Source organism: Drosophila erecta, unplaced genomic scaffold (assembly GCF_003286155.1).
Source record: "Drosophila erecta strain 14021-0224.00,06,07 unplaced genomic scaffold, DereRS2 tig00000000-arrow-pilon, whole genome shotgun sequence".
Classification (NCBI taxonomy): domain Eukaryota; kingdom Metazoa; phylum Arthropoda; class Insecta; order Diptera; family Drosophilidae; genus Drosophila; species Drosophila erecta.
This window is the reverse complement of record NW_020825194.1, coordinates 3,578,841-3,602,680: the sequence shown is the minus strand read 5'-3', so window position 1 is coordinate 3,602,680 and position 23,840 is coordinate 3,578,841. Positions and strand designations below refer to the sequence as shown.

The 23,840-nt window shown below is 47.9% G+C and overlaps 1 protein-coding gene across 1 annotated transcript in view; it reads left to right on the top strand.

The window, feature by feature from the left end:
• The window catches only part of LOC6555425, a 48,846-nt gene that overhangs the window by 21,892 nt on the left and 3,114 nt on the right, over positions 1–23,840 (top strand). The window contains exons 9-27 of the mRNA XM_001981404.3: positions 1,001–1,777; positions 2,779–3,363; positions 3,454–3,637; positions 6,473–6,750; positions 7,212–7,766; positions 8,169–8,326; positions 8,405–9,026; positions 10,965–11,642; positions 12,256–12,423; positions 12,512–12,801; positions 13,167–13,248; positions 13,385–14,269; positions 14,349–14,539; positions 16,369–16,617; positions 17,575–17,944; positions 18,158–18,295; positions 18,486–18,748; positions 20,093–20,267; positions 21,400–21,646. Coding sequence (XP_001981440.1) covers positions 1,001–1,777; positions 2,779–3,363; positions 3,454–3,637; positions 6,473–6,750; positions 7,212–7,766; positions 8,169–8,326; positions 8,405–9,026; positions 10,965–11,642; positions 12,256–12,423; positions 12,512–12,801; positions 13,167–13,248; positions 13,385–14,269; positions 14,349–14,539; positions 16,369–16,617; positions 17,575–17,944; positions 18,158–18,295; positions 18,486–18,748; positions 20,093–20,267; positions 21,400–21,646 — 6,895 coding nt within the window. The remainder of the gene's footprint in view (positions 1–1,000; positions 1,778–2,778; positions 3,364–3,453; positions 3,638–6,472; positions 6,751–7,211; positions 7,767–8,168; positions 8,327–8,404; positions 9,027–10,964; positions 11,643–12,255; positions 12,424–12,511; positions 12,802–13,166; positions 13,249–13,384; positions 14,270–14,348; positions 14,540–16,368; positions 16,618–17,574; positions 17,945–18,157; positions 18,296–18,485; positions 18,749–20,092; positions 20,268–21,399; positions 21,647–23,840) is intronic.

Below are 23,840 nucleotides of genomic sequence, written 5' to 3'. Positions count from 1 at the left end.
CAAGCCAAGCCAGTTGCAGTTGGAGCTTAGCCGGCGGCATTTTGTGTGGTTGGTTGTTTTTCATTTGAAAATAAGAAAGAAAATTCTTATCGCCTTCGCAATGTGCAAGTGCAAATGCCCCTAAAGGGAGCAGCGCGCATCCGTTGCCATCTTACTTTCTCCCATCTTTCCATTCCCATCACCGCACCATCCCACTATCCCACTATTCCACTATGCCACCATCCATTCCCATCTTGCCCAACTTACCCTTCCGGTATGCAGAATGTGCGCATAAGTTGCACATTGATTTCTGTCTGGGGATTGGCCGTGGCAGTAAGTTGGGGCTCCGATGCGGGGATGGTTTCTTATTGAATTCAATAATTTAGTGGCCAGCACCGAACATTTAAATTGCTGCTGGCTGTTGGCCTCCCCCAAAAGTGCAATTTGATTATGCAATGTTGTTGCAGCGAGATGCACGCGCAGATGAGGAGGAAGTAGAATGGGAATGGGAAAGGGACGCAAGACGTGCTAGCTGAAAATCACATTAGATGCCTGCTATATAATGGCTGCAAATCCGTCTCAATGGCACTTGCCAGCATACCAAAATTGGAGCCAAAACGAGATAGAGATTGTTGGGACTGGGATCGGGCTGGGGATGGGGATGGAAAACGGGAAGATCCTCCCTGGAGCTGACCATACCAGGCCATTCCGGGGCCAAAGGCAAAGCAACTTTGATAACAATAGCCCTTTGGCCGGGTCTGCAGCTAGGAAAAGCTTGTTAGGGATTCGTTAAAAATGCACACACTCTCAGATGGATGCCCGGATGGCCGGAGGGAAGGGAAGGGATGCCCGAGAGCTGGCCACTGTGTGATTGTGGAAAAGTTTTTGCTTGTGCAAACAATAAAACACAAATTCGCTTAGCCAACGTCTCGTTTTGGCCGTGGTCGTCTTATGCCTGTTCTTGAGATCCTGTATAAAGAAATTTAGCCGAAAACTTTTTGCTCCTTTCCACTTATTGCAGGGCTTTGAGGACGAGATCCACACAGTGGTTATACAAGCGTTGAATGCATTCGATAAGATATTTCCGCATGTGGTGTCCAAATATTTGACAGAGCCGCCATGTCATTATCATGCTCATCAGCAGCAGCAGCAACAGCAGAAGGAGCAGCAGCAGCAGGAGCAGGACAACCAGAAGCTGGAGCAGGACCTGCAACGACATTCAAGTGGACAACAAAAGCGTTCGGGCCAGGCGCAAACATTTGGCCAACAAACTTTTGCAAAGGACCAGGATAATGCCTTAAGCAGTCAACAGCAGCAACAAAGGCGTCCTAACGATGCCGGGACATGTGCCAACTCCTCGGCCACTGATAATGATGAGCTACTGGCTGCTCTTTTGAATGATTTCCAATTGCAATCGACTGGCATGCGGCAGCAGCAAAAGAATAATAGCACCGGCACTGGGCAGTCGGGTAATGAGCCCGATCTCGAACTCGAACCCAATCCCAATCCTGCATTGGAACCTTTCTGTGTGTTTGCCATCTCACCGAAATTGCTCTTGAGCAAACTCCGGCTCTGCCATCACAATAAATATTGGCTGGTCCAGAATAAATACGCCGAAGTTATTTCGAATTTAAATTACGTGCTGCTGCGGTCGTACTACGCAAATTTTCGTTGTGCCATCGACAACAAAAACAGCGGCGCCACGAAGCATGACTCCAAGTGGCCGACGAGAAATGCCGGCAGTGTCTGCCACACTGGACGGGATGCGGAGGGCGAGGACATTGTCTGCACTTATGAGGTAAGCAGCTAAATCGTCTTATTACAGCCGCTCCCGCTGGCAGTCCAGCATCCACCATCCACCATCCGCCGCTCGCCAGCTTGTTTATTGTGCAGATTATTTTACGAGTGTGTTTTCGCCCAGCACTCTGGAGCAACTGGAGCATCCGAGGCAGTTTGAGTGCCGGGACGGGGCGCTCCTCTGGCAACTCTTATTGAACATTTGTGCACTCAAGTGTGTGGCCGGGCTCTTTGTGCATTCTGCAGGAGACTGTGAGCGCATCCTGCCGAGTGCCGAATACCGAATCCAGAATGACGGGACCACTGACAGCCTGACGGACTGGCTGACAGAGCTTGGGGGTTTTCGTTTTCGTGGCACCAGCTCGCACATATATTTGTTTATTTATTATTTTGACAAAGCTAAGCAATTTACTAAATGGCACTGAGAGGGAAAACGTACATCAACTCGAGAAGAGTCGGCAAACAATTGCGCCGACAGAACGACAGACGGATCAAACTGAATGCCGAGAAAATGTAATAGCATGAAAAGAGCTTAACTGTGTGCCTACAATCACATCTATTGATGGAGCTTTGAATTTCGTATTCCAAACGTAGTTGCAATTATGGTTGACTGTGTTTTCACAGAGTTCAAAACTTGGTAGCCCGCATATTTCGATGGCCGTTCAAAACACTTTACCTAAATAATAAGTTTGCCACAGAAAAACTAAATGTAAATTAAATTATTTCATATAACGTAGTGAGAAGTCAACTAGTTTTTTAAATATCTAATGCATATACAAGTACATAAAATAACGTACGTATTTTCAAATTGATTCCACTCAATGGTGGGCCTTTCATGCTAATGGCCATTTTCTTCAGTGTTCTACCTTGCGGGCCAAATCGACTGGGCAAACCGCATCTGCACGGGCATTCGAAACTGCCAAACTGCATAATGAAAACTTGGCTCACTTTTTGATTTACAACGTGCCGTCAACTGACTCAAAAGCACTTTGCCCCTTGCAGGCGCAGTTTCTGGCTGAACTTTTACATCTGCTCGGCGACGATGATGCGCGGGTGCGGGAACACGCCGCCTGCTGTCTTTGCCGTTTTATAATGCAAACGGCGCGCCAGGATCCATCGCAGGACCAAGGAGCAGGAGGAGTAGACGATATCGAAGGCAATGGCAACGTCAACGTGGAAACTCAACAAACTAATTTCAATTTGCTGTGGGATTTTTTCGACTATCGCATATTTGGCAGCATGTCCGTGACGTTGCGTAATTTATTCCGGGCCAGTTCGACGATTGTGCCGCCTCTGGCTGAGCTGGATGCATTGGCCACCTCCAACTCCGCCTCATCCTACCCTGATACTGGCAGCACGTCCAGCTCCTCCACATCGACATCTGCCTCATCCGGAGGATCCGCAGCGGCAGTCTCCGCGGCGTCGGCCTACTTCGAGGCAAGTTACGGCATCGGCATCGCCGAGGGGCATGTTTTTGCGCTGGCATCCGCGTCGCAACGTCAAATCGCGCAGGAGGAAAAAGTTTTGGCCAAAGTTTTGTATCGCTTGACAAATAAATTGATGACGCTGAATGATAAAAATGTGCAGGTAAATATTTGTGTTTGCCAATCGAACGGAGCCACCAAATCGTGGCGTAGCGTATCGACCCAACCAACCCATCGCATTTTCCCTTCACAGTTTGGCATAATTTACGCGCTGCGCCTCCTGCTGAGGTACTTCAATTTCGTGGACTATCAACAGGCCTGGCTGGAATTCAATTTCGTTGAAATTTGCATTAGCTATGCCTACTACAACAATGCAACAGCTGCGGACCTCGGCTGCCAGACCGATTTGATTGATGTGATTGGCAAATTAATGGCAGGTGAGTGGACTGCCTGCCGATCACAAAAGGGGTTACTCTGCTATTTCCTTGCTGGCCCAATGCCAATCCCAATCCCAATCTCCATATCCCCCAATTTCCCAATTTCCAACCATCTTAACCGACATTCACATTCAAATGCCGCATTAATTCATGACTAGCTGGTTAGTGTGGCTGGTGATTTCTCTGGTACGCCTGACTGCCCTCCCGATATTTCTGATATTTCCGATATTTATTGGATTTATTCGACTGGGCCGTACAGTCGACGCTTTGTGGCTCGTTTGGCTAATTTAATTCGAATGGAATTACAAAAGCAGTAATTTTTAGTCTCAGACTGCATATTTAATTGCATTATGCTGTAATGAATGCTGTGGCAACGTTTGCATAAATCATTTTAATTAATTGTTTGTCATTAAATAGATTTGCATAAATATTTTCATGCTGCGGTGTAAGTGACTGGGCGCAGTCTATTTTTTTAGATGTTATTATTTTTAAATTTAATCAAGAATAACGGGAAATTAGCATAAATGGTTTTAAATTTCCGTTGCACTTAATGCTTATTTCGCTACCAAAAAATAGGCAATTAACTATGGCAAAACCCAATACAACGACTATAAAATACACTTTAGCTATATAAATTATTCAGTTGGTGTGGTTTGCACAGTTGTGCTAAATGCTGGCAAAGAAGTTTTTGAAGTTTTTTTTAGAAGTATTCAATCTAATATTTTTGATAAAAAAGTTACCAATATGTTGCACCTAATAGGCTTACGACCACACTGACTAGCACTTAAAGCTGTAACTGCATTCCGCATTCATTCTCACACTTTTTTGCCATGCAACTAAACGTTTTTAATTTAATAATTCCGAACAGCATTATTAACAAAGTGCATCTAAAAAATACCAGCAACTGTAGCAACATCAACAACAGTTATGCAGATAGTGCAGTAATAAACATTTCAATTCAATTTGCGAAATGTTTATGGGTCGGACTAAAAAAAGTTAACAGAAAACCAAACTTCAACTCAATTTCATTAGGGCATTTCACATCGAACTCAACCTCCAAACTTCATCGCATGCATTAGAATGCCATAAATTTCAGGACATTGTGCTGCAAGGGTTGGGAAATGGCGACAGGCTCTTCATTATTTATCATGCTGGCCGCGTATTTGCTGCGCGCTAATGTAATCCACCATAATCAAAAAGTAATTAAATTATTAATAAACCATTAAATGTTAAACAATTTTTGTGTCAGTGACGCCGGCTGCTACCACAGCCCCATCCCTCTCCTCTAAACTAAAACACTTGCCATGCCCATTTGAATTTGCATCCGCATTTGTGCCGCTTGCATGCAATGTGCATTCAACAATTTAATATTTAAGCCGCGCGTACTTATGTGGCCATGTATCCGTGTATCCGCGTATCCGTGTATCCGTGTGTCCATGTATCCGTGTGCCTCGCATATCTGAACATCGATTTGAAAACAGAATCGCCAAATGTTTTCCGACACTCTCGCGTGCGCTTCATGATAAGTTTTGACAGTTGCCAAAATGTATGCAAATAGTTTCCAATTCATGCCCGGAACCAAAACAAACAGCCAGCGAAATCCTTTAATTGTGGCCCATGTAAATTCACAGTTCGCCGATGGCTTAAAGCCATAGAGCCACCTGCAATTCCATTGGATTTCTCGGTATGTGATTGAAGGTATATAGGTCTCTGCAGTGCAACTGCATCTAAAACCTCTGCAGATGAAGATATAAAGTGTAAACTACTACAATTTGTCTTGATAATTACTCAAAACAGTATTTATTTTGCGATATACATTACTCGATTGCCAATATTAATGATTTCCTCACTTCTGGTTATAAGCAATGTTGCTTGCAGAATAAAGTGCAGCTTGCTTCTCTAATTTTAATGAATTTCGGAGATGATTACGTTAGATTTTAATGAATGACTGTGTAGCCATATTGAAGCTTCCGGTAATAATAAATGAATTTTAAGTGCCCTAGGGAATCATTTATCACAATTGTTCGTGTATAGACTTGTAATATGGTGCAGTTTAATTCATCTACTTACAATCGTGAGCGGAACTCCCTCTACATTTCTGTGGCTTCATAATCGAACGCTGACCTGGCGCCAAACTGGGAAAAATAACTGAAATGTGCGATAAATAAATATAAATTGGTAACGGAAGAATGGCGGCGTCTCATTGCGATTGTGCGAAATTTTCAATTAATTAGTAAATGTAATGCAAACGGCGATGCGGGGCTGCAGGCTATCCACTTGCCCATTGTGGCCCCCGAAGGGGTTCTTTAAATGGCTCCCTTAACACTTAATTTTTATAAATATTTATGCGCATACAGTTTAATTTATTTGCAAATAATAATTTTTTGCATTGCCATTTCCTTTTGCAGCCGCCAAATACAAATATATATTGCTTATTGCCACTGAATACTGTACGTTGCATTGTTGACACATAAATTGAAATGTTGCGTGCCGCGCACACACTCACATTAATTAACGCTGATAAATCATAGCATACTTTGAAGCGTTTTCCGCTTGTTACCTATGCAATTTTTGTTTTAATTTCACATTATTTTGCCGCCTTTGCCGATCCTACATATCCACATAAACGTGTATATTGGCATGCCAATCCCATTGAATCGTGCATTTTTCAATTGCAAATCCATTAATGCGTTTTTCATTTTGTGAGCCGCAATTACGCCGCATTTGTATAATTTTAAGAGCTCGTTTGCATTTTAACACAATTAGCCCAGGTGGGATCACTTAATTTGCCATTAATAAGCCCCGCCACCGCCAACCATCATTGCATCATTGCAGGTGCCATGCTGAGCTCAGGTGAGCCAAACACCGCCCACCTGGACTTTCTGCTGCGTCACAGCGTCAAGATGCTGAACATCTACTATCACCTGGTCACCAATCAGCGCCCACCCACCACTGGATCCCAGTCGGGGAGCAGCAGCTCCAAGCCGCCCAAGAGCGAGCTCTTTGCCCGCGAACAGCCAGCGGCATCACTTCAGGCTCTGGGTTACTTTGCCGGCGATTACGTTTACATGAAACTTTACAACATTTTAAGAGGTGCTAATGACAGCTACAAGGTAAGTCAGACCACGGACTCGCAGATTCCGAGCCAGGGAACCGCCATTAAGTCGCTGGTGGCGCCGAAATGGCAAAAGTTGCGCGGCACGTGCACTGAGATTTCCCAGCATCCAGCATCCCAGAATTCGGTTCCAGATGCAGCTGCTGATGGAGATGGAGCTGGAGCTGGAGCTGCAGCTGGATGCACGTACAGCGCAATGCGCCGTTTTATATGCAACACTTTCTGCCGCTGCCGCAGCAATGGCAATGAGTTGTAAAAATTCAGCCCGCGACGAAATGCAGCCAACGTAGCATCCACACTTGACTTTTGCCACTCGCTGCTCAAACAGAAAACTTCTCCACTCGGAGTGACTTAATGTGCGGGTTGCATTAGGTTGCCACCACACTGCATCCGCCACTTACTCCTCCTCATCCAACTCTTGGATAAGTAAGTCCATTTTTTCCTATTTCTCCTCCCCAGATAACCATAAATCAGGAGGCCGGCAGCTTATTAATTTGTCTCCTGAAAACCTGCCTCAACGCATTGAGCCTCTGCCTGGAGGGCATGGCGAGTGCTTCGCCACCGGACCTGAAATTAATCGAAGAAATACTCCACTATTTGACCAGGCTCATAAATTATGCGCCCGCCGAGTGCGTTGCATGTCTGCGGCAACTGTTGAAATATTTATTCGCCCAAAATTATGCCAGCCAAGTGCGGCTGCAGCCATCGGCCGTCGGTGAAAATGGCGGTGGAATTGGCCACCATACCGCCTTTATACGTCCCTATTTTGCGGCCAAGGGCAGGGGTCACGGCGCCAGCTCCGGCTCCACATTGTTGCCAACAATAAATTCAAAACCAGCGATGGCGGGTTCCCAGCGAGGGGCACCAGGCGACGCTCGCCAGCCAATTGATGCCGGCCCACTCCAGGACATGGGCATGCTCTTTGTGCACGGCCTGCAGCCACCCACTCCGCCGGCGGGCGACTGTGTCCGGCTTATAAAGCTATTCGAGCCGCTGGTCATATACTGTCTGACGGTGAGTACACTTCGAGAAACTTATCGCTCATTTCAGCTTGATTTTAAAGGGATGTTTGAGTAGGTAAACTGCTCTTCGGAAAATGTTATGTATTTGCATTAACTCTGAAGTAGTCATTGGAAGAGTTCTAAAATATTTTGCCCATTTTTCCGACTGCACAAACGCAACGGTAGCCAGCGATGGCTAATTAATTTTAGTTGTAGCCAATTTGTTTGATTAAAAATGCACAGACACGAATACCAACCATCCTGGGCAACAGTCCTTAATCTCTTACGTGTGTGAGTGTGTGTGCAGATGGGTCGGAGTGCAACCATTGATATTTTATTAATGGCAAAAATTTGCCAAGCACTAGTACGCCTGCATGTAACATGTTCTCCAACTCTGTGCTCTATCCTTTCCCAGCTCTTCATGAAATCCAATGCGCTGATACAGGCGCCCATTTTGCGATTACTTTCTCAACTGCTGGACTTGAATGTGACGTACAGCATACTGGACTCCAAGAACGTAATATTCGATCAGGTACTGAGCAATATGGATCTGATTGAAGGTGGAATAGATAGGTGAGTACAGGCTGGAAATAAATCTATTAAAAGTTCCTAATTGTTATAATTTTCCTACTTTTTAACCTGTATCTGTAGGAACGCCTTCATCATGGTGCCACCCATGCTGAGATTCCTGGTTCAGCTGACGCACAAGAGCGACCGGCAGCTGATCACGATACCCAAGATCATCAGCATCACCAACAATCTGCTGGCGAACGGATCGGTGCGCGAGGTGGCTCTGCTGGCCCTGAAGACCCTCAGCTACGAGCTGTTCTTTATGCACAGCCAGCTGGAGGAGGCGCTGGACACCGAGGACCATAACTCAGGGCGAGCCGCGTGCCAGAGTCCATTGAGTGCGGCACCCACGCCGGAAACCAGAGAAGCCTTGCTGGTGCAGCGACGCGAGCTGGACACCCAACGGGAAGTGGTGCTGGGCATGCTGGAGAAGTTCATCGAGGCACGGCCGAGTCAACAGGTCCTCGCCCTCCTCCTGCTGTTCGAGCGGAGTGTGCAGCAACTGGACACGCCGCCGTATCGCAGTGCCCAGGATGCGGACGCCGTGTACGGAACGCTTTGTCGAGGGCTGTGCTCGCGCCAATGGCGTCTCCACAACTTCGGGGATCTGCGGCTCCTGGAGAGTTGTTTCCGCAACAACGGCAACCATGTGCTGGCGGACAGCAAGGGATTCCTGCAGCTGCTGCAGCTTTTCATCGAGCAGGTGGGTTAAATATGCAGTGGCCTAAGCTTGACAGGGCACTCAGCCAATTCACAGCTGCCCATCAAGCCCTCAATTACGGCGTGCATTAAGACTCCGGCAGAGCTGCTGCTTCCGCCCATCTATCCGTCCGTCCGCTCCCGATTGAACTCATAAATATGCGAGAAGCCTGCTTAAATATACATGCCCACACACACTTGGAGGCGTCAAGCAATTTGTAATATTTATGAATGCAGACAGAAACTTAAAATCCAGCCCGACATGCAAATGAACGTAAAGCTGTCTATCAGCCGACGGTTTGGCAGGCTGCCAATGCAAATGACATATGAATGTCCTGAGTAGGTGTCATCGGGCGTGCCTGGCATCCACTTAATAATATAATTGAAGTAATGCCACAAATTACAACACTCTCAGTTTGGCAACGATGGCCGTGCGACTTAACTGGTACTTAGGGCCAACGCCTGCAATTGCATAAATTGAACTCGATGACATTAAACAGCCGACTGGCAGGTGTTCGAGTGCTAAGATGACGGCCCATTGTAACGATGTCTCATCACTTTCCATTCACTCCTGCGCTTGCCATCGAAGATTCAATGCTCACAGGGTTTTGTCTGCTGAGTTTAAAAGCATTTATACCCAATATATACAAAGGCGTTAGCCAAACACCTGTAGGCCCTCCTCGACCCTCGATGCCCGATGCTCATCAACGATTTGTCATTGCCGCCTTTTCGTCCGTCCGTCCGTTCAACCCTTCGCATTTACATACACACGAATGCACTTAGTTGCAGTTACGGGGCAATTTTTTATTTCGCCCTGCTGTTGCCGGTGTTGTTGCTGTTGCCACTGCTGTTGCTGATCCATGTGGCGCTGTAGTTAATGTGCCACATGTCGTATACGTGACATTTTTAATACCTACGCTTCAACGCCGCACATTTTCAACTATTAATGCGCATTTAAGCTACACATGCATTAACTGTCGGGTCTGTCTACCATGCCCGTGCAGTCCGTGCCGTTAGGGCCAGCCACGCCCCCAGGCACCCATGCCATGCCCCCGCCGCCCACCGCCCATTCCGCCCACAGACCACCCCCCATAGACCAGTCAAGCGTTATGCTACAGTTAAAACCAACTTAATTACAGAGTCTCACTAGCGCAGCTGGGCGTGTGTTGGCTCAGCGGGTTCTGGGGATCCAAGTGGAGTACGAGTGCTTGTCGTAGGCAGAGTCAATTGCATGCGAGAGCTACTCCACTCGACTCCCGTGCATCCACGTGTCTAACGGCTTTGGCCGCCGTTGGTCACCCAACTCACATCCCCAATCGGCCGTATTAATGGCGAACTGACACTTTACTGCCGACGGCAATTCAACTTTGCGTAGCTTGTAAGTTATGCGAACAGCTTAAAAACTTTAACTAATTATCGTATATTTAATTTGGACATGCATAAAAAAGATGAGACTCCTAAAGGAAATGTGTAAATTAACAGGGTTTACGCAGTCTTTGCCGCTCAGGTGGCATGAGTAATTAAGTCTGGCCTCCCACTCGTTTTCGCCCCGGTGTTTATGTGGGATGCAGGTGAATAGTTTATGGCAGCAGCATTTTAATTGAAATTGAAATTGCACCGCAACTTAAATAACACGCTGCATGTAAACATTGACTCGAGAAGGCACGCGAGCTGTGGCAATCAGCAAAAAAATATTCTGTTTAAAATGGGTTGCACCAGCCAGTGGGAAGTGCATTCGCCACATGTGCGGAATGGGCAGGATGGGTCTGTGTCCTAATTACTGCCGGAAAATATGTTGATGTTGGCACTGGCAACTTTGTCACACAAATTTATGCAAACTTTCACACTTTACTGCACTGGCGGTCAACAACGAAAGGAGTCATCAGCCAGCGCACTTACGCCTCTTCTCAAACCATCCCTTTTTTTTCCATTTTCGTTGCAGGGCGTTGGTAACTTTGGTGATTTAGCTCTGGCCATGGTTATGCTGTCCAACGTAATCCTTAAAACGGAGGAGATTTATCTAGTGAATCACATTAAACTTTATTTGAAAAATAATCCAACGGCCGAGCGTCGTCTGCAGGCACTGATGCCCAGCTCCCCATCGGCAGCTCCTCATTGGCAGGACGAGGCACCGTCGACGTCTTCGGCGGCGGCTGCTGCCAGAGCGGCCGCCGCCGCCTTCTCCGCCAGCCGCTCCTCCATCAGCGAAATTAACTATTTCGCCAAAGTTCTCAGCGAGAAGCTGCTCGCCTGTTTGGAGGTCCTGCTGGGCTTGGAACCGAGCTCATCCTGCCACGCCTACAGCCAGCTGGCCGGGCGCTTCGTGGATGCCCTGCTCAACGTCTGCTGTCGCTCGCGGCACAAGGATGCACTTCAATCAGTTTTCCGTTTGGTTTTGGCCGAGTCTGAATTTCTCTGCAAATACTATAGCCTGCTGTTGATGAGTGCCGCGGGCCAGGGAGGATCCCACTCACTGGATGCCGTGCTGCTGGCCTGCCTGAGGCTGGTACTCGCCATGCGGCTGGAGGAGCCGGTGGCCCTTTTGGAACAGGCCGCCCAGCTGCCGCTGAAAAGAAACTTGCAACGGGCGTTGCTACGCGAAGTTTGTCATGCAAGTGTGGTAAGTGAACTAAAACAAAAATCAAAGTAATGCTTACATACTAATGAATAAGTAATGGTTAAAAAAACATTTTTAAATATTTTAAAACAGTGTACATGCATTTTTAAAACTGAAAGCATTTTGTTTAATGTGCGAAACCCGAGAATTTGTCTCTCGACTTCTTTGCGGGTCCATTTCTTCCGGTGTAGCTAAGTAAAGAGAGGGCAGCGGAGTAATGGCGAATCAGACACATTAGTTTAATTTGAATTTGGCAGACGACAGCGTTGCCGGGCCGCCAACCCCACCACCCGTCCTCCGGATGCCCCAACCATATACGACAATGCGAATTTTTCCAGCTGACAGTTGTCGCACTCGCAATTTTGCGGTTCACCGCATCGGGTTTTTGGTTTCGGCTTTCAGTTCACCGTCCCGCCGGCGACAGTGAGCCTTTAAACGGTTGGCTTACTTTAAGCACAGTTCATTGGCGGGCATAATTTTAAATGATTGCCACTCGAGCATGCGCCACTTGTTGGATAATGGCACAATCCCAATCCCCATCCCCATTCCCATACCCATATCAATCCGCATTATTTGCCTGTGACCCGAACAAATCACGATTGTCCACTAATTGCAGGGCTGCGATTGGAGTGCGCAACAAGTGCGCCGGCTGTTCGAAGGCAGGTATCTGAATTTCCTAATTGCTGACCACTTGGAATTCATTTGCGTGCTATGCCAAGAGCGTCCCGAGTGCGGCTCATTACTGCAGGTGGCCTTGTTCCGGAATGCCCATCGATTGAGCAGGGTAAGTTGCCAGAGACTTTTGCATAACAAAGCCCAGTTGGCAGCTTTTGTGTTCGTCCTTTCAACTGGTGTCCCCCATTCCCCGCCAGCAATCCATTCGCATCGTCCTTCGGCTATTGGGACGTCTTTGTGAGCCCTCTGAACGGGAAGCCTCCGGAGACGTTGGCAGCGATGCGGATCCCACCCTTCAGGCCCTGCAGCTCCTGAGTCGCCTGCACCAGCTTTACGAAGGAGAACGCTCGCTGCAGTTGCCCATCGAGCGGATGGCCCGGCGGCTGAGCGCCCAGAGTGGCCAGCCCGCCAGGAACGTCATCTACGAGCGTCTGGTGGAGGGAGACCTGGCCGGCGGAGAGGACCAGGACGCACTGCGAACCCTGCTGTAAGTAATTCCCCTCCAATTATTCATCCCGGGCAATGGCAATTTATATTCAGTTCATTACATTGCTGCTCGTTTGGGTGGGTCAGTTTTGTAATATGTGGTTTGTTAGAAAATTATTAAACTATAATATAAATATATATTTTTTATAAAATATGTCAGATCCAGGAGTATCGAAAGACCTACCTATTCTGTCATTATCATTACATTTTTTAATAAAACACTCGATCGACCCTCGCCAAAGTGGTTTCCCTGTCTTAACCAACGAGTACGCACTGAAAGCAAACCGAAGAGTACTCCAAGTTCGGATCAGAAGACTCTCATTATCCTCAATGCTTTTATTTATGTTTCATTGCTTCGCATCGCAGACTGAAGGACTTGGAGTGCCGCCAGGACAATGAGACTGCAACGCCGTCGCGCATAATTGATGAGAGCTGGCTCTTTGCGCAGGTAAATGGGACAAGCACTTGGCCATTATGGCATTGCCACAGCTAATTTGTTGTTATTTTTCCCCCTTCCCCACTCCACGCTCCACTGCTCATCCTCGATTCCTTTCACAACATTTTTCCCCGTCATCCGCCGACAGCTAATCAAATTCGCCACCCAGCATGCCGATGCCCCGCAGCAGCAGAAGCAACTGATGCTGCTGCTCCTGGAGATCCAGTCGGAGCCCAAGCTGCAACGCCTGCTCCGCAGTCTGGGCACCGAGCAGGAGGCGAGGCTACTGCGCCATGCCATCACTGGTTCCCTGGCCGCCATGATGTCTGCCTTCCGGCAGAAGTGCATCCAGCATGCACCGCACATCAACTACATGCAACCACCGCCACTGGCGCGCGTATCCTGCGCCCTGCTCATGTCAAAGGTGGCTTCCACAGAGGCCACAAAATGCCGAAACCCACCCACAGGGGAGCAACTGGATGTGGCGCGGGCGGTGGCCGCCCTGATGGCCTGCATTCGGAATGCGGAGCAAACAGCACTCATCTACATCGATGCCCGGCTGATGGAGAAGTTCGTGGTTGAGCACCTGCTGCGCCGCGAGCATCTGCCGCAATTGCTGGCCTACCTTGGCTGGCTGGCCGGAGCGGCAAAACAGATTTTGGCCATGCCAACACGACAGGAGTCGGAACAAGACGCTCTGGGCGTGCTGTTGGCCACCGTGGATGCACTTTTGCAGCAGCCCCGCGTCTGGCGGGAGCTTAATGCCAGTTTGGATCCCTCACTGCGATGCGAACTGCTCGACCTGCTGGACTCTGTGGCTCGTTGCATTCTCCTGGACACCATTTTCTATCGAAGGCACCGCGGGGACAGAAACAAGGCCAAAGGACCGGCACCGCAAGCGGTTTTCCTAGCCAAATTGATTGAAACCCAAATTGAAATCGAGTCCCTGGACAGCGGCAGGGTCTTGGCAGGCGTCGAGGAAGCCCGACTGCAGTTCGCAGGTCAGGATCTGGCCCGATTCCAAGTGGCATTGGTAAGTGACAATCGGCTAGTCATTTGTCAGTACGACCCAGGAGCACTTTCCATTTTCTTCTCGTCTCCCTTCCCCCCAGCCGCTGTTGGCTTCCATCGGCATCTCGCTGCTGCGAACGCACCAGTTTTATGCCTACGCGGTCACTCCCCACGAGCTCATCCAGCAGCAAGGCGACCAGAAGCAGCAGGAGCAACAGGCCGACGGCAAGCTGCCCTCCATTCCTGTGGACAGCCTGAGCGATGTTGATGTCCTGCGTCAATTTGTCAAGAGGTGAGTGTGAGTCCGGCTGAAATATGAATGGCTCATTTAAGATAAGAGGGCTCTTTTTCAGTTCTAGGCATTAAGTTGTGATTTAAAAGCAGTTCCAAAAGTATAAGTGCAAATAAATAATTGGAATTTAGCCACCAGCTTATGCTGACCACAACTGTATTTATGGTCCCAGCACGCTGCTAATTAAATCCGCTTATCTTTAAGTGCTCACCCTAAACCAGTCAAGTTGACACCTTGCCTGTAGGCACCATTGTCCGCTTCCTTTATCAATCGGCCAGGCTCTGTTGCATTGTCCTGGCTGCTGCCGTTGCTGTTGGTGTCGCTCCTGTCGTTGTCACTGTGTCCGGCAACAACAGCCGGAGAGCGGGAGCAGCAACCAAGTTGCTGACAATGCTCTGACAGCGGTGACGAGCGCATGGCAGCTACATGGAGCGATGATGAGGACGATGGCAGCGGCTAAACCGCAACTGGTAACATCAACATCCTGTTGTTCTATTACAAGCACAAATCCAAACATCCACACATACGTGTATGTGAGAGTGCGGGCCGTAAGACTTCATTGTCATCGTCATTGTCCTTGGCTTGTTTGCCTCGTCCTTGTCACTTGACAGGCTCCCCAAGCCGTTATAGCTATTGCTCCATTGTTTCGATGGCAGTCGTCATCATTACGCTGTCAGCCGAATGGCGAAAGCTGAATCGTCATCAGCCAGGAATTGGGCGGAATAATTGTGCACGGCTAGATGTCTGTGGCAGTGGTTGGCTGGTTGCCTGCTTGTTGGGTTGTTTGGTTGTTTGGCTGTCCGGAGCCTAAAACTTGACTTCCTCCCATAAGTATGCATACTTGCACTCCGCTCGCACTTTGTCGCCCCAGCCGGGCGGCAAAGCCAATCCAGTTCTGGCTTTGCCCGACCGACAAGCGAACAAACATCATAACCACATCAGCAGAGGAGCAGGGGAGCTGGGAAACCGGGCAACCGGGCAACCAGCGGAGCTGCTTCAGCGGTAGCGAGGAAAGCTGCGAGGATGATAACGACAAAATCCCCAAAGGGCTGACGGAGCGGAACATCAACAACTCTATTAGACGAAACTCCGCGCAGGATCAGCATCAGCATCGCCGGCATAGACATGCATTTTGGCCAGAGGAGCACTGGGGTTGGTGCTGTGGGGATGTGAGGATGTAAGGTTGTGGGGCTGTGAGGAGGCAGAGATGTGGGGATAAAAGCTGTCTAAAAGACACAGCGCTGCAGGAAGAGCCGCCGACGAGTCAGCGAGCGATATAAACAAATTATGAGCAGCAAAGTGAGATAAATGCATGTGTGCGTGTTGCAGATGGCTGGCAACAAAAGGCACGTCATGCCAGGATGCGGATGCGGATGCGGACGGCTGCCTCTGCTCCAGAAACATTGTTGCTAATTGCACAGAAACCACCACGATGCACAGCAGCACCCTATCACCCCGGGCTCCACTGGAAGTGTTGGGTGTGATGCCTGATGCCTGATGGATGGTGGATGGTGGATGGAGCTGCCGCTTCACCGACTGCCCAAAGTAATCGAAGACTAATTGACATTTTAGGCCTGCTCACATTTTACTACACATGGCACATACATACATACATGTACATATGTGCCTACGCATATGGTGGCATGTATATTGCATATTTTAAATATTTGAAGAGGCCAGGACTAATTGAATTAAAATTTCAAGCATTGGCTGAAATGCATTTTATGCAGAAATTTGCAATTTTCAATTAATTACTTACACACAGGCATAGCAGCCGACTATCGGTAATCAAATTGACACTCATAGCCACTTTGGTTTCCGGATTTCAGGCTCTCCATCTTCGGATTCACCACCCGGCAGCAGTTCGAGGAGTACTTCATGACCTGCCTGCTGCTGATCAACAAGCTGTACGACGAGCACATGGTCGATCAGCAGGAGCAGTTCCAGATCAAGCTGGTCTGCCTCCAGGCCATCCTCGAACTTTTAATGACGTACAAAACTTTTCCCATTGTGGGCCTGGCCAACGGACAGTTCCATCACACGACTCGCTGGCAGCGCATCACTTGTGACAGCATTAGGTGAGTCCCAGTTCCACTTCCACTTCCACTTCCTCTTCCAGCAGCTCCAGTTCCAGTTTGGGTACGTGTTCGGGTTCTGGTTCTGGTTCGGCTTCGGGATGGAAATTTATGAAAATTAAAATTCACAGAGCAGTGGATAAAGTTTTTAATGTGTAAATGGCAAAAAGTACAAATTAAATGCCAGCAAAGTTGAGTCTGCAAATGAGCGTGTATATCCTGTGATTTTCCTGTGGCACATATTATATCGTCCCCCATTACGAAAAAATCCTTCAACTTTAAATGCACAACTAATTTGTTAACATGGGAGCGGTGCGGCCAAAAACAATTTGGTAAACAAGTTTTCGGATGCTTTTACAATGTCTGCGTTTTTAATTAAAAGCGACAAAAAGTCTTTGTCGCTGGGACCACGGATATTGCATATATGTAGTATAGTATAGTATAGTATAGTTATATCGTGGCGTGACGCGAGCACATGAATTATGAAAATAATTTTAAAAGTTAACAAGTGCCAAACTCTTTTTTCATGTCTCCTGCTCGTCGACGCGATTCAATTGCCTGGAACGGCAAAAACATGAGTGCCAAAGCTGAAATATCAAAAACTCTGTTGACAACCCCTAGGAAATTTTGCGAAATACATATAATATTTTCCGTATTAGCTGGCCAGCAATGGCTTTTAAATGTGTGCTGTTGGCTCTTCTGAGTCTGGGTAACACGAAACTCTGACAAATCCTTGTCGCCCGATGTTGACTTTATAAATTAGTTTTTAATTACAAGCAAATAGTTTTTACTTGCCATTCCATCTGCTCTGTCAACAGGGCGTATGCGTCATTTAGTTGATAGCAGTTTGCAGCAATAGACGTATGTACATGCACATACGCTCTTTATCGCCACCGCCAACCCGAACTTTTCCCACACATCCATCAATATGGAATAATGCATACGTATTGTATATTTCAGCCTGAAGAAACTGCACAAGGTGCAGTTGTTGGTGGATGCGTGCAATGTCTTCTATCAGCCCAATCTGGAGCGGCAGCTGGCCCACGACAATGTGATTGGCACACGCACCTTTGCGCCCAATCAGTACGATCTCAATTTCAGCTGGGCCCAAATGGAGGCCCAGGCGGCGGCGGGTGTGGGAATGGGTGCGGGAGTGGTTGTGGGCCTAGCCGGCGTGGAGCAGTTAAACACGGCGGACATTAAGCAGTCCTGCGATGCGGATGTGCCCGACATGGCAATGCGCAACTATCGCCATTTTACGCAGCTGTCGGGAATTGACTTTCGCAGCAGCACGCAGCTGGTCTTTGACGTACTGCAGCAGATGATCGAGGTAAGTCCTGTCAAACTTTTACGGCAAGTCACGTCCTGTGCATTGCCAGCATTCGATGGGTTTTAATTTGATTATGCCAGCCGCTTCGCGGACATTACGATGCAGCCGGGTACTGTGTTTTTGGGCGATCCTTGGGGCTTTTAGTTGGCAGTGATTGCATTTGCAGCTGCAACTTGCCATAACTCTTTTGCAATTCCCTCCATCCTTTGACAGCTGAATCACATCCTGGTGCTGCCCAATTTGGTAAAGTTTTGCGAGATCTGCGAGAGTCGCGACCACATCAAATGGATTAAGGAACGCTGCCTCAAATTGCAAGAGCAGGTGGCCATGGACGATACCATTTCGCATCAGGTAAGTTTGCTAGGGTTATTCGTATTAGAGTGAAATTCTAAAAAATCTGTGTTTCATTTTATACCCTTACCGAATTCCTCTGTATAAAGTAACTTGTTCTGGTTTTATCTCTTAACTTTGATGTTTCTGTTTCCTGGCACCACTCCGCCGGTCCATTGTTTCTCATGCTAATGTTCTCTGCACTTTGCAGCACATAATCTACTTACTGTGCCGCAGCCAGGCACTTCTGATCCCCAGCCTGGGCGAGCTGCAGGCCCTGTGCTCCTTGATTGGCAACGTCTACTTAAAGAGCACGCACAGCTTCATACGCATCGCCACGTTGCAGGGGCTGCTCTGCCTGCTGGAGTGCTGCAGCAAGACCAACACGACAATGGGACGGCTCAGTGAGGAGCTGGCATTGTTGCGAGCCCTAATTGTGGGCTACATCAATCGTCATGGCATCATTGATGAGAGGTGAGTTCCGACCCTCGGTGCATGTTGGAGAAAGTGGGCAGGTGCTGGGTGGTAATAGGAAGTTCGCATACGAAATGCCAAATCCGGAATCCGTAATCCAGAATCCGGATTCTGCTGTCCATAATTTGCCTCTCTGCGCAATTAACAGCCCCTCATCCAGCCGGTCCGTCGGTATTATCAGCCTGTTTGCAGTAGCCCAATGCAGCCCCGCATTGAATTAGAAGTGTGTCTTACTCGAAAGCCGAAAGTTGGAAGCCATACCCAGTACCATCTTCAATTGAAACTCATCAACTCGACTTGACTGTGCTGCCCATGTCTCAAACTCCTGCAACTGCTGGCATGTCTATATCTGTTCCACAGATCCACTCACTAATGGCAAAAGTTCCCATTTCGCATTAGTTACCTCGGCTCATCGGCATCTGGTCTCTGTGGTCTGATGTTCTGCTGCTGTATCCACCTGGCCGCCACCCCCTTTGTTTTGGGTGTTAAAAAGTTTTCAAGGACTGCGCCGGAAGCAGCCACACCCGCCCTCCTTTCCCCTCCCTGGGTAAGGGATATGCTGGCAGAGGAAGTTGCCATAATTCGACAACGTGCAGAACATCGATGAACCATGGCCATTGAAACTTTGCCGCTGCCTGCGATAGATTTTCCAAAGTCAAAACCAGCCTCCGATCAATGGAGCCATGGTGTTGTTCGTGTTCGTGCTCGTGTTCGTATTCGCGTTGCATTTGCTTGTTTATGCTAGCCAGTAAATTCTAATTATTGGCTGAGCAGCTGCCTCCTCGTTCGCGGCTTTTGGGCAGCAACTTCTTGTGCTGCACCTCGACCGCGCTTGAGTTGCGTTTTGTCCTCTGACTAGGTTGAGGAAAATGCGCCAAAATTTGAGCTTTAACTTGGGCAGAGGAATAGGAATAGGTAATGGTGTAGCTTGTATGCCCCCGTTTGGCGTTGAAGGGCAAACAACTTTTATTGCGCATACGCAGCGTATGCCAAACCAATATGCCAAAACCTCAGCGAAAATTGCAGCTGCAAAAGCGGCAGCGGAACTGGTCATAAAATCAATGGATGAACCTGCGCTTGGGAGGCACCACCATGGCAACTAATCAGCGAGCATGCGGAGCTCACCCGAACTAATTATTTTGTAATTTTACGCGCGAAAACCAATAAGGGCGTGCAATAGAGGGAGGCGGCCATTTTGGCCATTGGCCACGGCATCGGCGGATGCAATTCTGCGGCCGTCAGACTTCTAATTAATTTAGATGGAAACATGCCCAGCACAGCAGCTGCAGCAGCCCCACTTCGATCTATGTACGATGAGTAAACATTTCTGGGTTATCTTTGCAGCCCCCTGCCGTTCAGCGTGGAGCACACGAAGCTGGTCTGGACGCTCAATTACAGCCTGATCGAGTGGACATCGAAATTCGTGCCGCAATGTCATCTGTTGTCAAATACAATAATTGCGGCCAACAATTTCCTAAAGACGACCGCCGACGAGGAGCTCTATCTGTGCGTTCTGCATGTGAGTACAAAATGGAATGGAGATGGGAGGATAGGATAGGAGAGGATAGGACTTAGCATGCCACTTAAATGCTTGTCAGCCTTGTCTAGCCGCCATCAGGCCACTTACTAACTGTCAGCCGACTAGCGGGCCAGCAAATCTGACTGCCATTGACCGGGGCAAACGTTCCCCAGGCTGCGATGGAAACCTCGATCCCTTGACTGGTGTGGCTTAGTCCTGGGTAGCCCACGTTGCGCTTAATTGGTTTTTTGATTGACAATTTTCAAACGGCAACGGAACTGTCAGCCGGACGGGTGAAAAGCCACGCGAAAGGACCGCAGCCAGTGCTGTCATAACTGGCGCAGGAGCAGGAGTAGGAGCAGGAGGAGCAGCCAATGGCAGTAGCCAAATGTTTATTGGCCTTGGTGGTACACTCACACATGGCCCGTTGGTCAATGGGAGACCGTTTGCAAATTGAGCGTAATGAAAAAGTGTAGAGCGTTTTGCATTTTGTTTAAGCGTTGTATACATATACTATACGTCTGCTGTACTCGTATACTGAAATTCCTCAGTTGGCGAACGTAATTTTGCCAGCATTTAATATAGAGTTGAGATTTTAATTGCAGTTTACGAGTACATGGCGAGCGGCAAGTAATTAAAAACTGTTTTTGCACTGCATATTTCCGGGCGTCGTTCGGTCGAAAATTAAATTCGACTTTTTAAGCAATTTATGAAATTTGCACGCAATTCAATTGTCCCATTTTGTTGCTCTTGCTGGCCATGATGTCCTTGTTGTTGCCGCTGCCTTTTGCTTTGATGGCCGCCACTCGGAATCCGAATCGGCATTGGAATCAGCATCATCATCATCATCATCATCATCATCGTCATCATCGCGAGGAGAAAGCGGGAGAAAGCGCAATGGGGCGCACCGACAACAGCGGCCATAACAATAACAATTTGCCACTCAATTAGCGTGGCCATTACTGAAAAACCCACTTAAGTATGCAATGATAAAAATTCAAAAGCGAGTCGAGAGCCGCCGCATTGCTATTTCTATGAGCTGTCCTTGTTCATTGCCTTTATTTTGCTGCTTTTTAAATACGTGTATGTGTATGTTGCTTATTGTATTTATTTATCTCTTTGTCATTGGCAGGGCCTGGAGCGCATGGTGGTCAATAGTGGAGTACCGCCTCCTGGCATTCAGCCTAGTGGAAAGGACTCCGCCGCCGGAGAACCCCCTGCCGGAGTCGGAGCAGCAGGATCCGAGGCGGGAGTCGGCGTCGTGGTCACACCGCAGATGCGACATAAAATTGAAAAACTTGCACTCGAATTGCTGAAAATGGAAAATGAGAAATTTTCGATTCCGGCATTGAAATTGCTTTTGTCCTGCATGTATGTGGGTGAGTATTCCGTTGCTGGCCCGCAATGAAAATAACAAAAGTAATACCAAGATCAAATAGGGTAGCAAAGCGAAGGGAAAACGAACGAGCCGAGGGGGGGCGGAAATATTTTGTAATTTCATTTAATACCGCATGGGCCGCGAACGGGTTGCCACTGTTGTTATAAGAAAATTGAGCAAAGGGCAAGTGCGTTGGGGGATGGAAATTCCCAATTTCGGAATGGAAGCGCGAGCAGCAAACAATTTTAAAGGGAAACATCCTGACAGAGGGTGGCATTAGGCGGCAGGACACTCCGGCCAAATGAACTTAACTCCCTTTACACGCCACATGTCCTTTATTTGGATGCTGCCATGTCCGATTTTAAATGCGCTCGCTATGATGGCCATGGCGCACTTTGTGTGTTTGCGGGTCAACAGTTTGGCTCTGATCATTATGGCCATGAATGCAGTGTGAGTGCAAGTGCGAGTGTGTGTCCTTGCCAGAGAAAGGCTAATTGCTGTCGCCGGCCAACGTCAGGACATTCCGCCGACTGTTGCGTATCTCTGCCGTCCCTGCCGGCCAACAATTATCCCTGTTGCTGTTATTAGCGCAATTCCAGGACAATTATTATCATTTCAACTGTCGTGCACTCATTTCGCCTGTGCTAAAACGTTAGTTCAGTGGTTTTTCGGGGGCACAAGTTCAGTTTTTGGCATTCCATGCTCATAAATAGGTATCGTTTAAGCACAAACTGTGAGGGTCATTTGCATAAAGTTTATCTGAGAGCGTCGTAGCCAATAACGTTGACTATGCAGGAGTCACATTTTACACAATTTTAGATGGCTATTGGTCTTAAATGCATCGGAAAGCTGATCTTGGGTTAACTGGAATCTGTGCTTAATCCCTTAAAGTTCCTATAGAGTTCCAAGGGCCCAGAAAAACTGCAGCCAGCTTACACAGCATGGGTTTTCATTCTCGTTCAGTTCATTAGCTGGTTCTTTAGCTTTAAGGTACATGGCTGCCTATGGAAATCAACTCGATGCGGGTCAATCGTAATCCGCTCAGTCTCGTTTCATTAACGATTCCTAGTCCATCGATTTCTTTGCTCCACCACGTTCCCTTTTCCATTCTCTAACGAGAAAAAATAACAGCCATTTTAAGCATTGCAAAAGAATAAAACATAGACAACTGCCTTCTTTTTTTTCATAGACTGGCTTTCGGATGTGCCCGGCCAACCTGCTGTGCGTGGTAACTTAGCACAGCTTTCGACTGGGCCACTCCTGGCCAGAAATTATGCAACTCGCTCCACAAATATGTCGAAGAATGCCAACGGCGGAGTGGGGTGCATGTGTGCATGTGGGTGAAATTGGAAGCGGAGCGTTGCGTATTTGCCTTGCACTTTGTCGGTGCACGGGATTGCCGACTGCCGACTGCTGAGTCCCTTTTGCCATGGCCACAGCACGCAAATCCTTTGAGAAACGTCAATGTTTGTGAAGCAGGCCATTCGCGATGCTTACTGCTGCCACTAAATGGCAGCAACTGCCTCGATTTTGGGCCCTACTGCCGCACACACCGCACACCACTCACAAATCTCGAATATGGCCAACCGGGCAGGATCCTGGGTTGGGACCCAGAGAACGACCGTACCGAAACGCATCCTGGCGGAAGTTGGCTATTGCTGGGCACGCTTTTTGCTCTTTTTCCGCCTGCTTGCCTTTTTAAAGCGTTGTGGGCTCCACGCGAAAATAAACAAAAGACCGCGTCGCCGAAGACAATACAGGTTGCCCAGCTACCACAAAAAGAATGAAAAAAATTGTAGAGTGAAGGCTTAAACAAAAAAGAAGCGAAACGGCAAAACAGGGAAAGTTGGGACAAAAAAACGTATATACATTTGCCCTCAAAGTTGCAAAACGCAATAATAAATATTTGCGGCAATATTGGTCACCCAGTTGGTGGAAAATGCTTGTGAGCCATTGGACAGCGAACCCTTCCCACAAAGGACACTCTTTAAATAATGGAATTAGGAATGCTTGTTTCTGTTTCGCTCCGTTGGCTTAGTTTGAAATTAAAAAAGAGATCCTTTTAGTATTTATTTACAAGTGTTATAAAATTACGCAAAGTTCCCTTCCATTCGCCTAGCAATGCTGATCATCCTGATCTGGATAGAATCTATAATGCAGACCACCAGTCTTTATAGCAACTACCATTTTTTCGC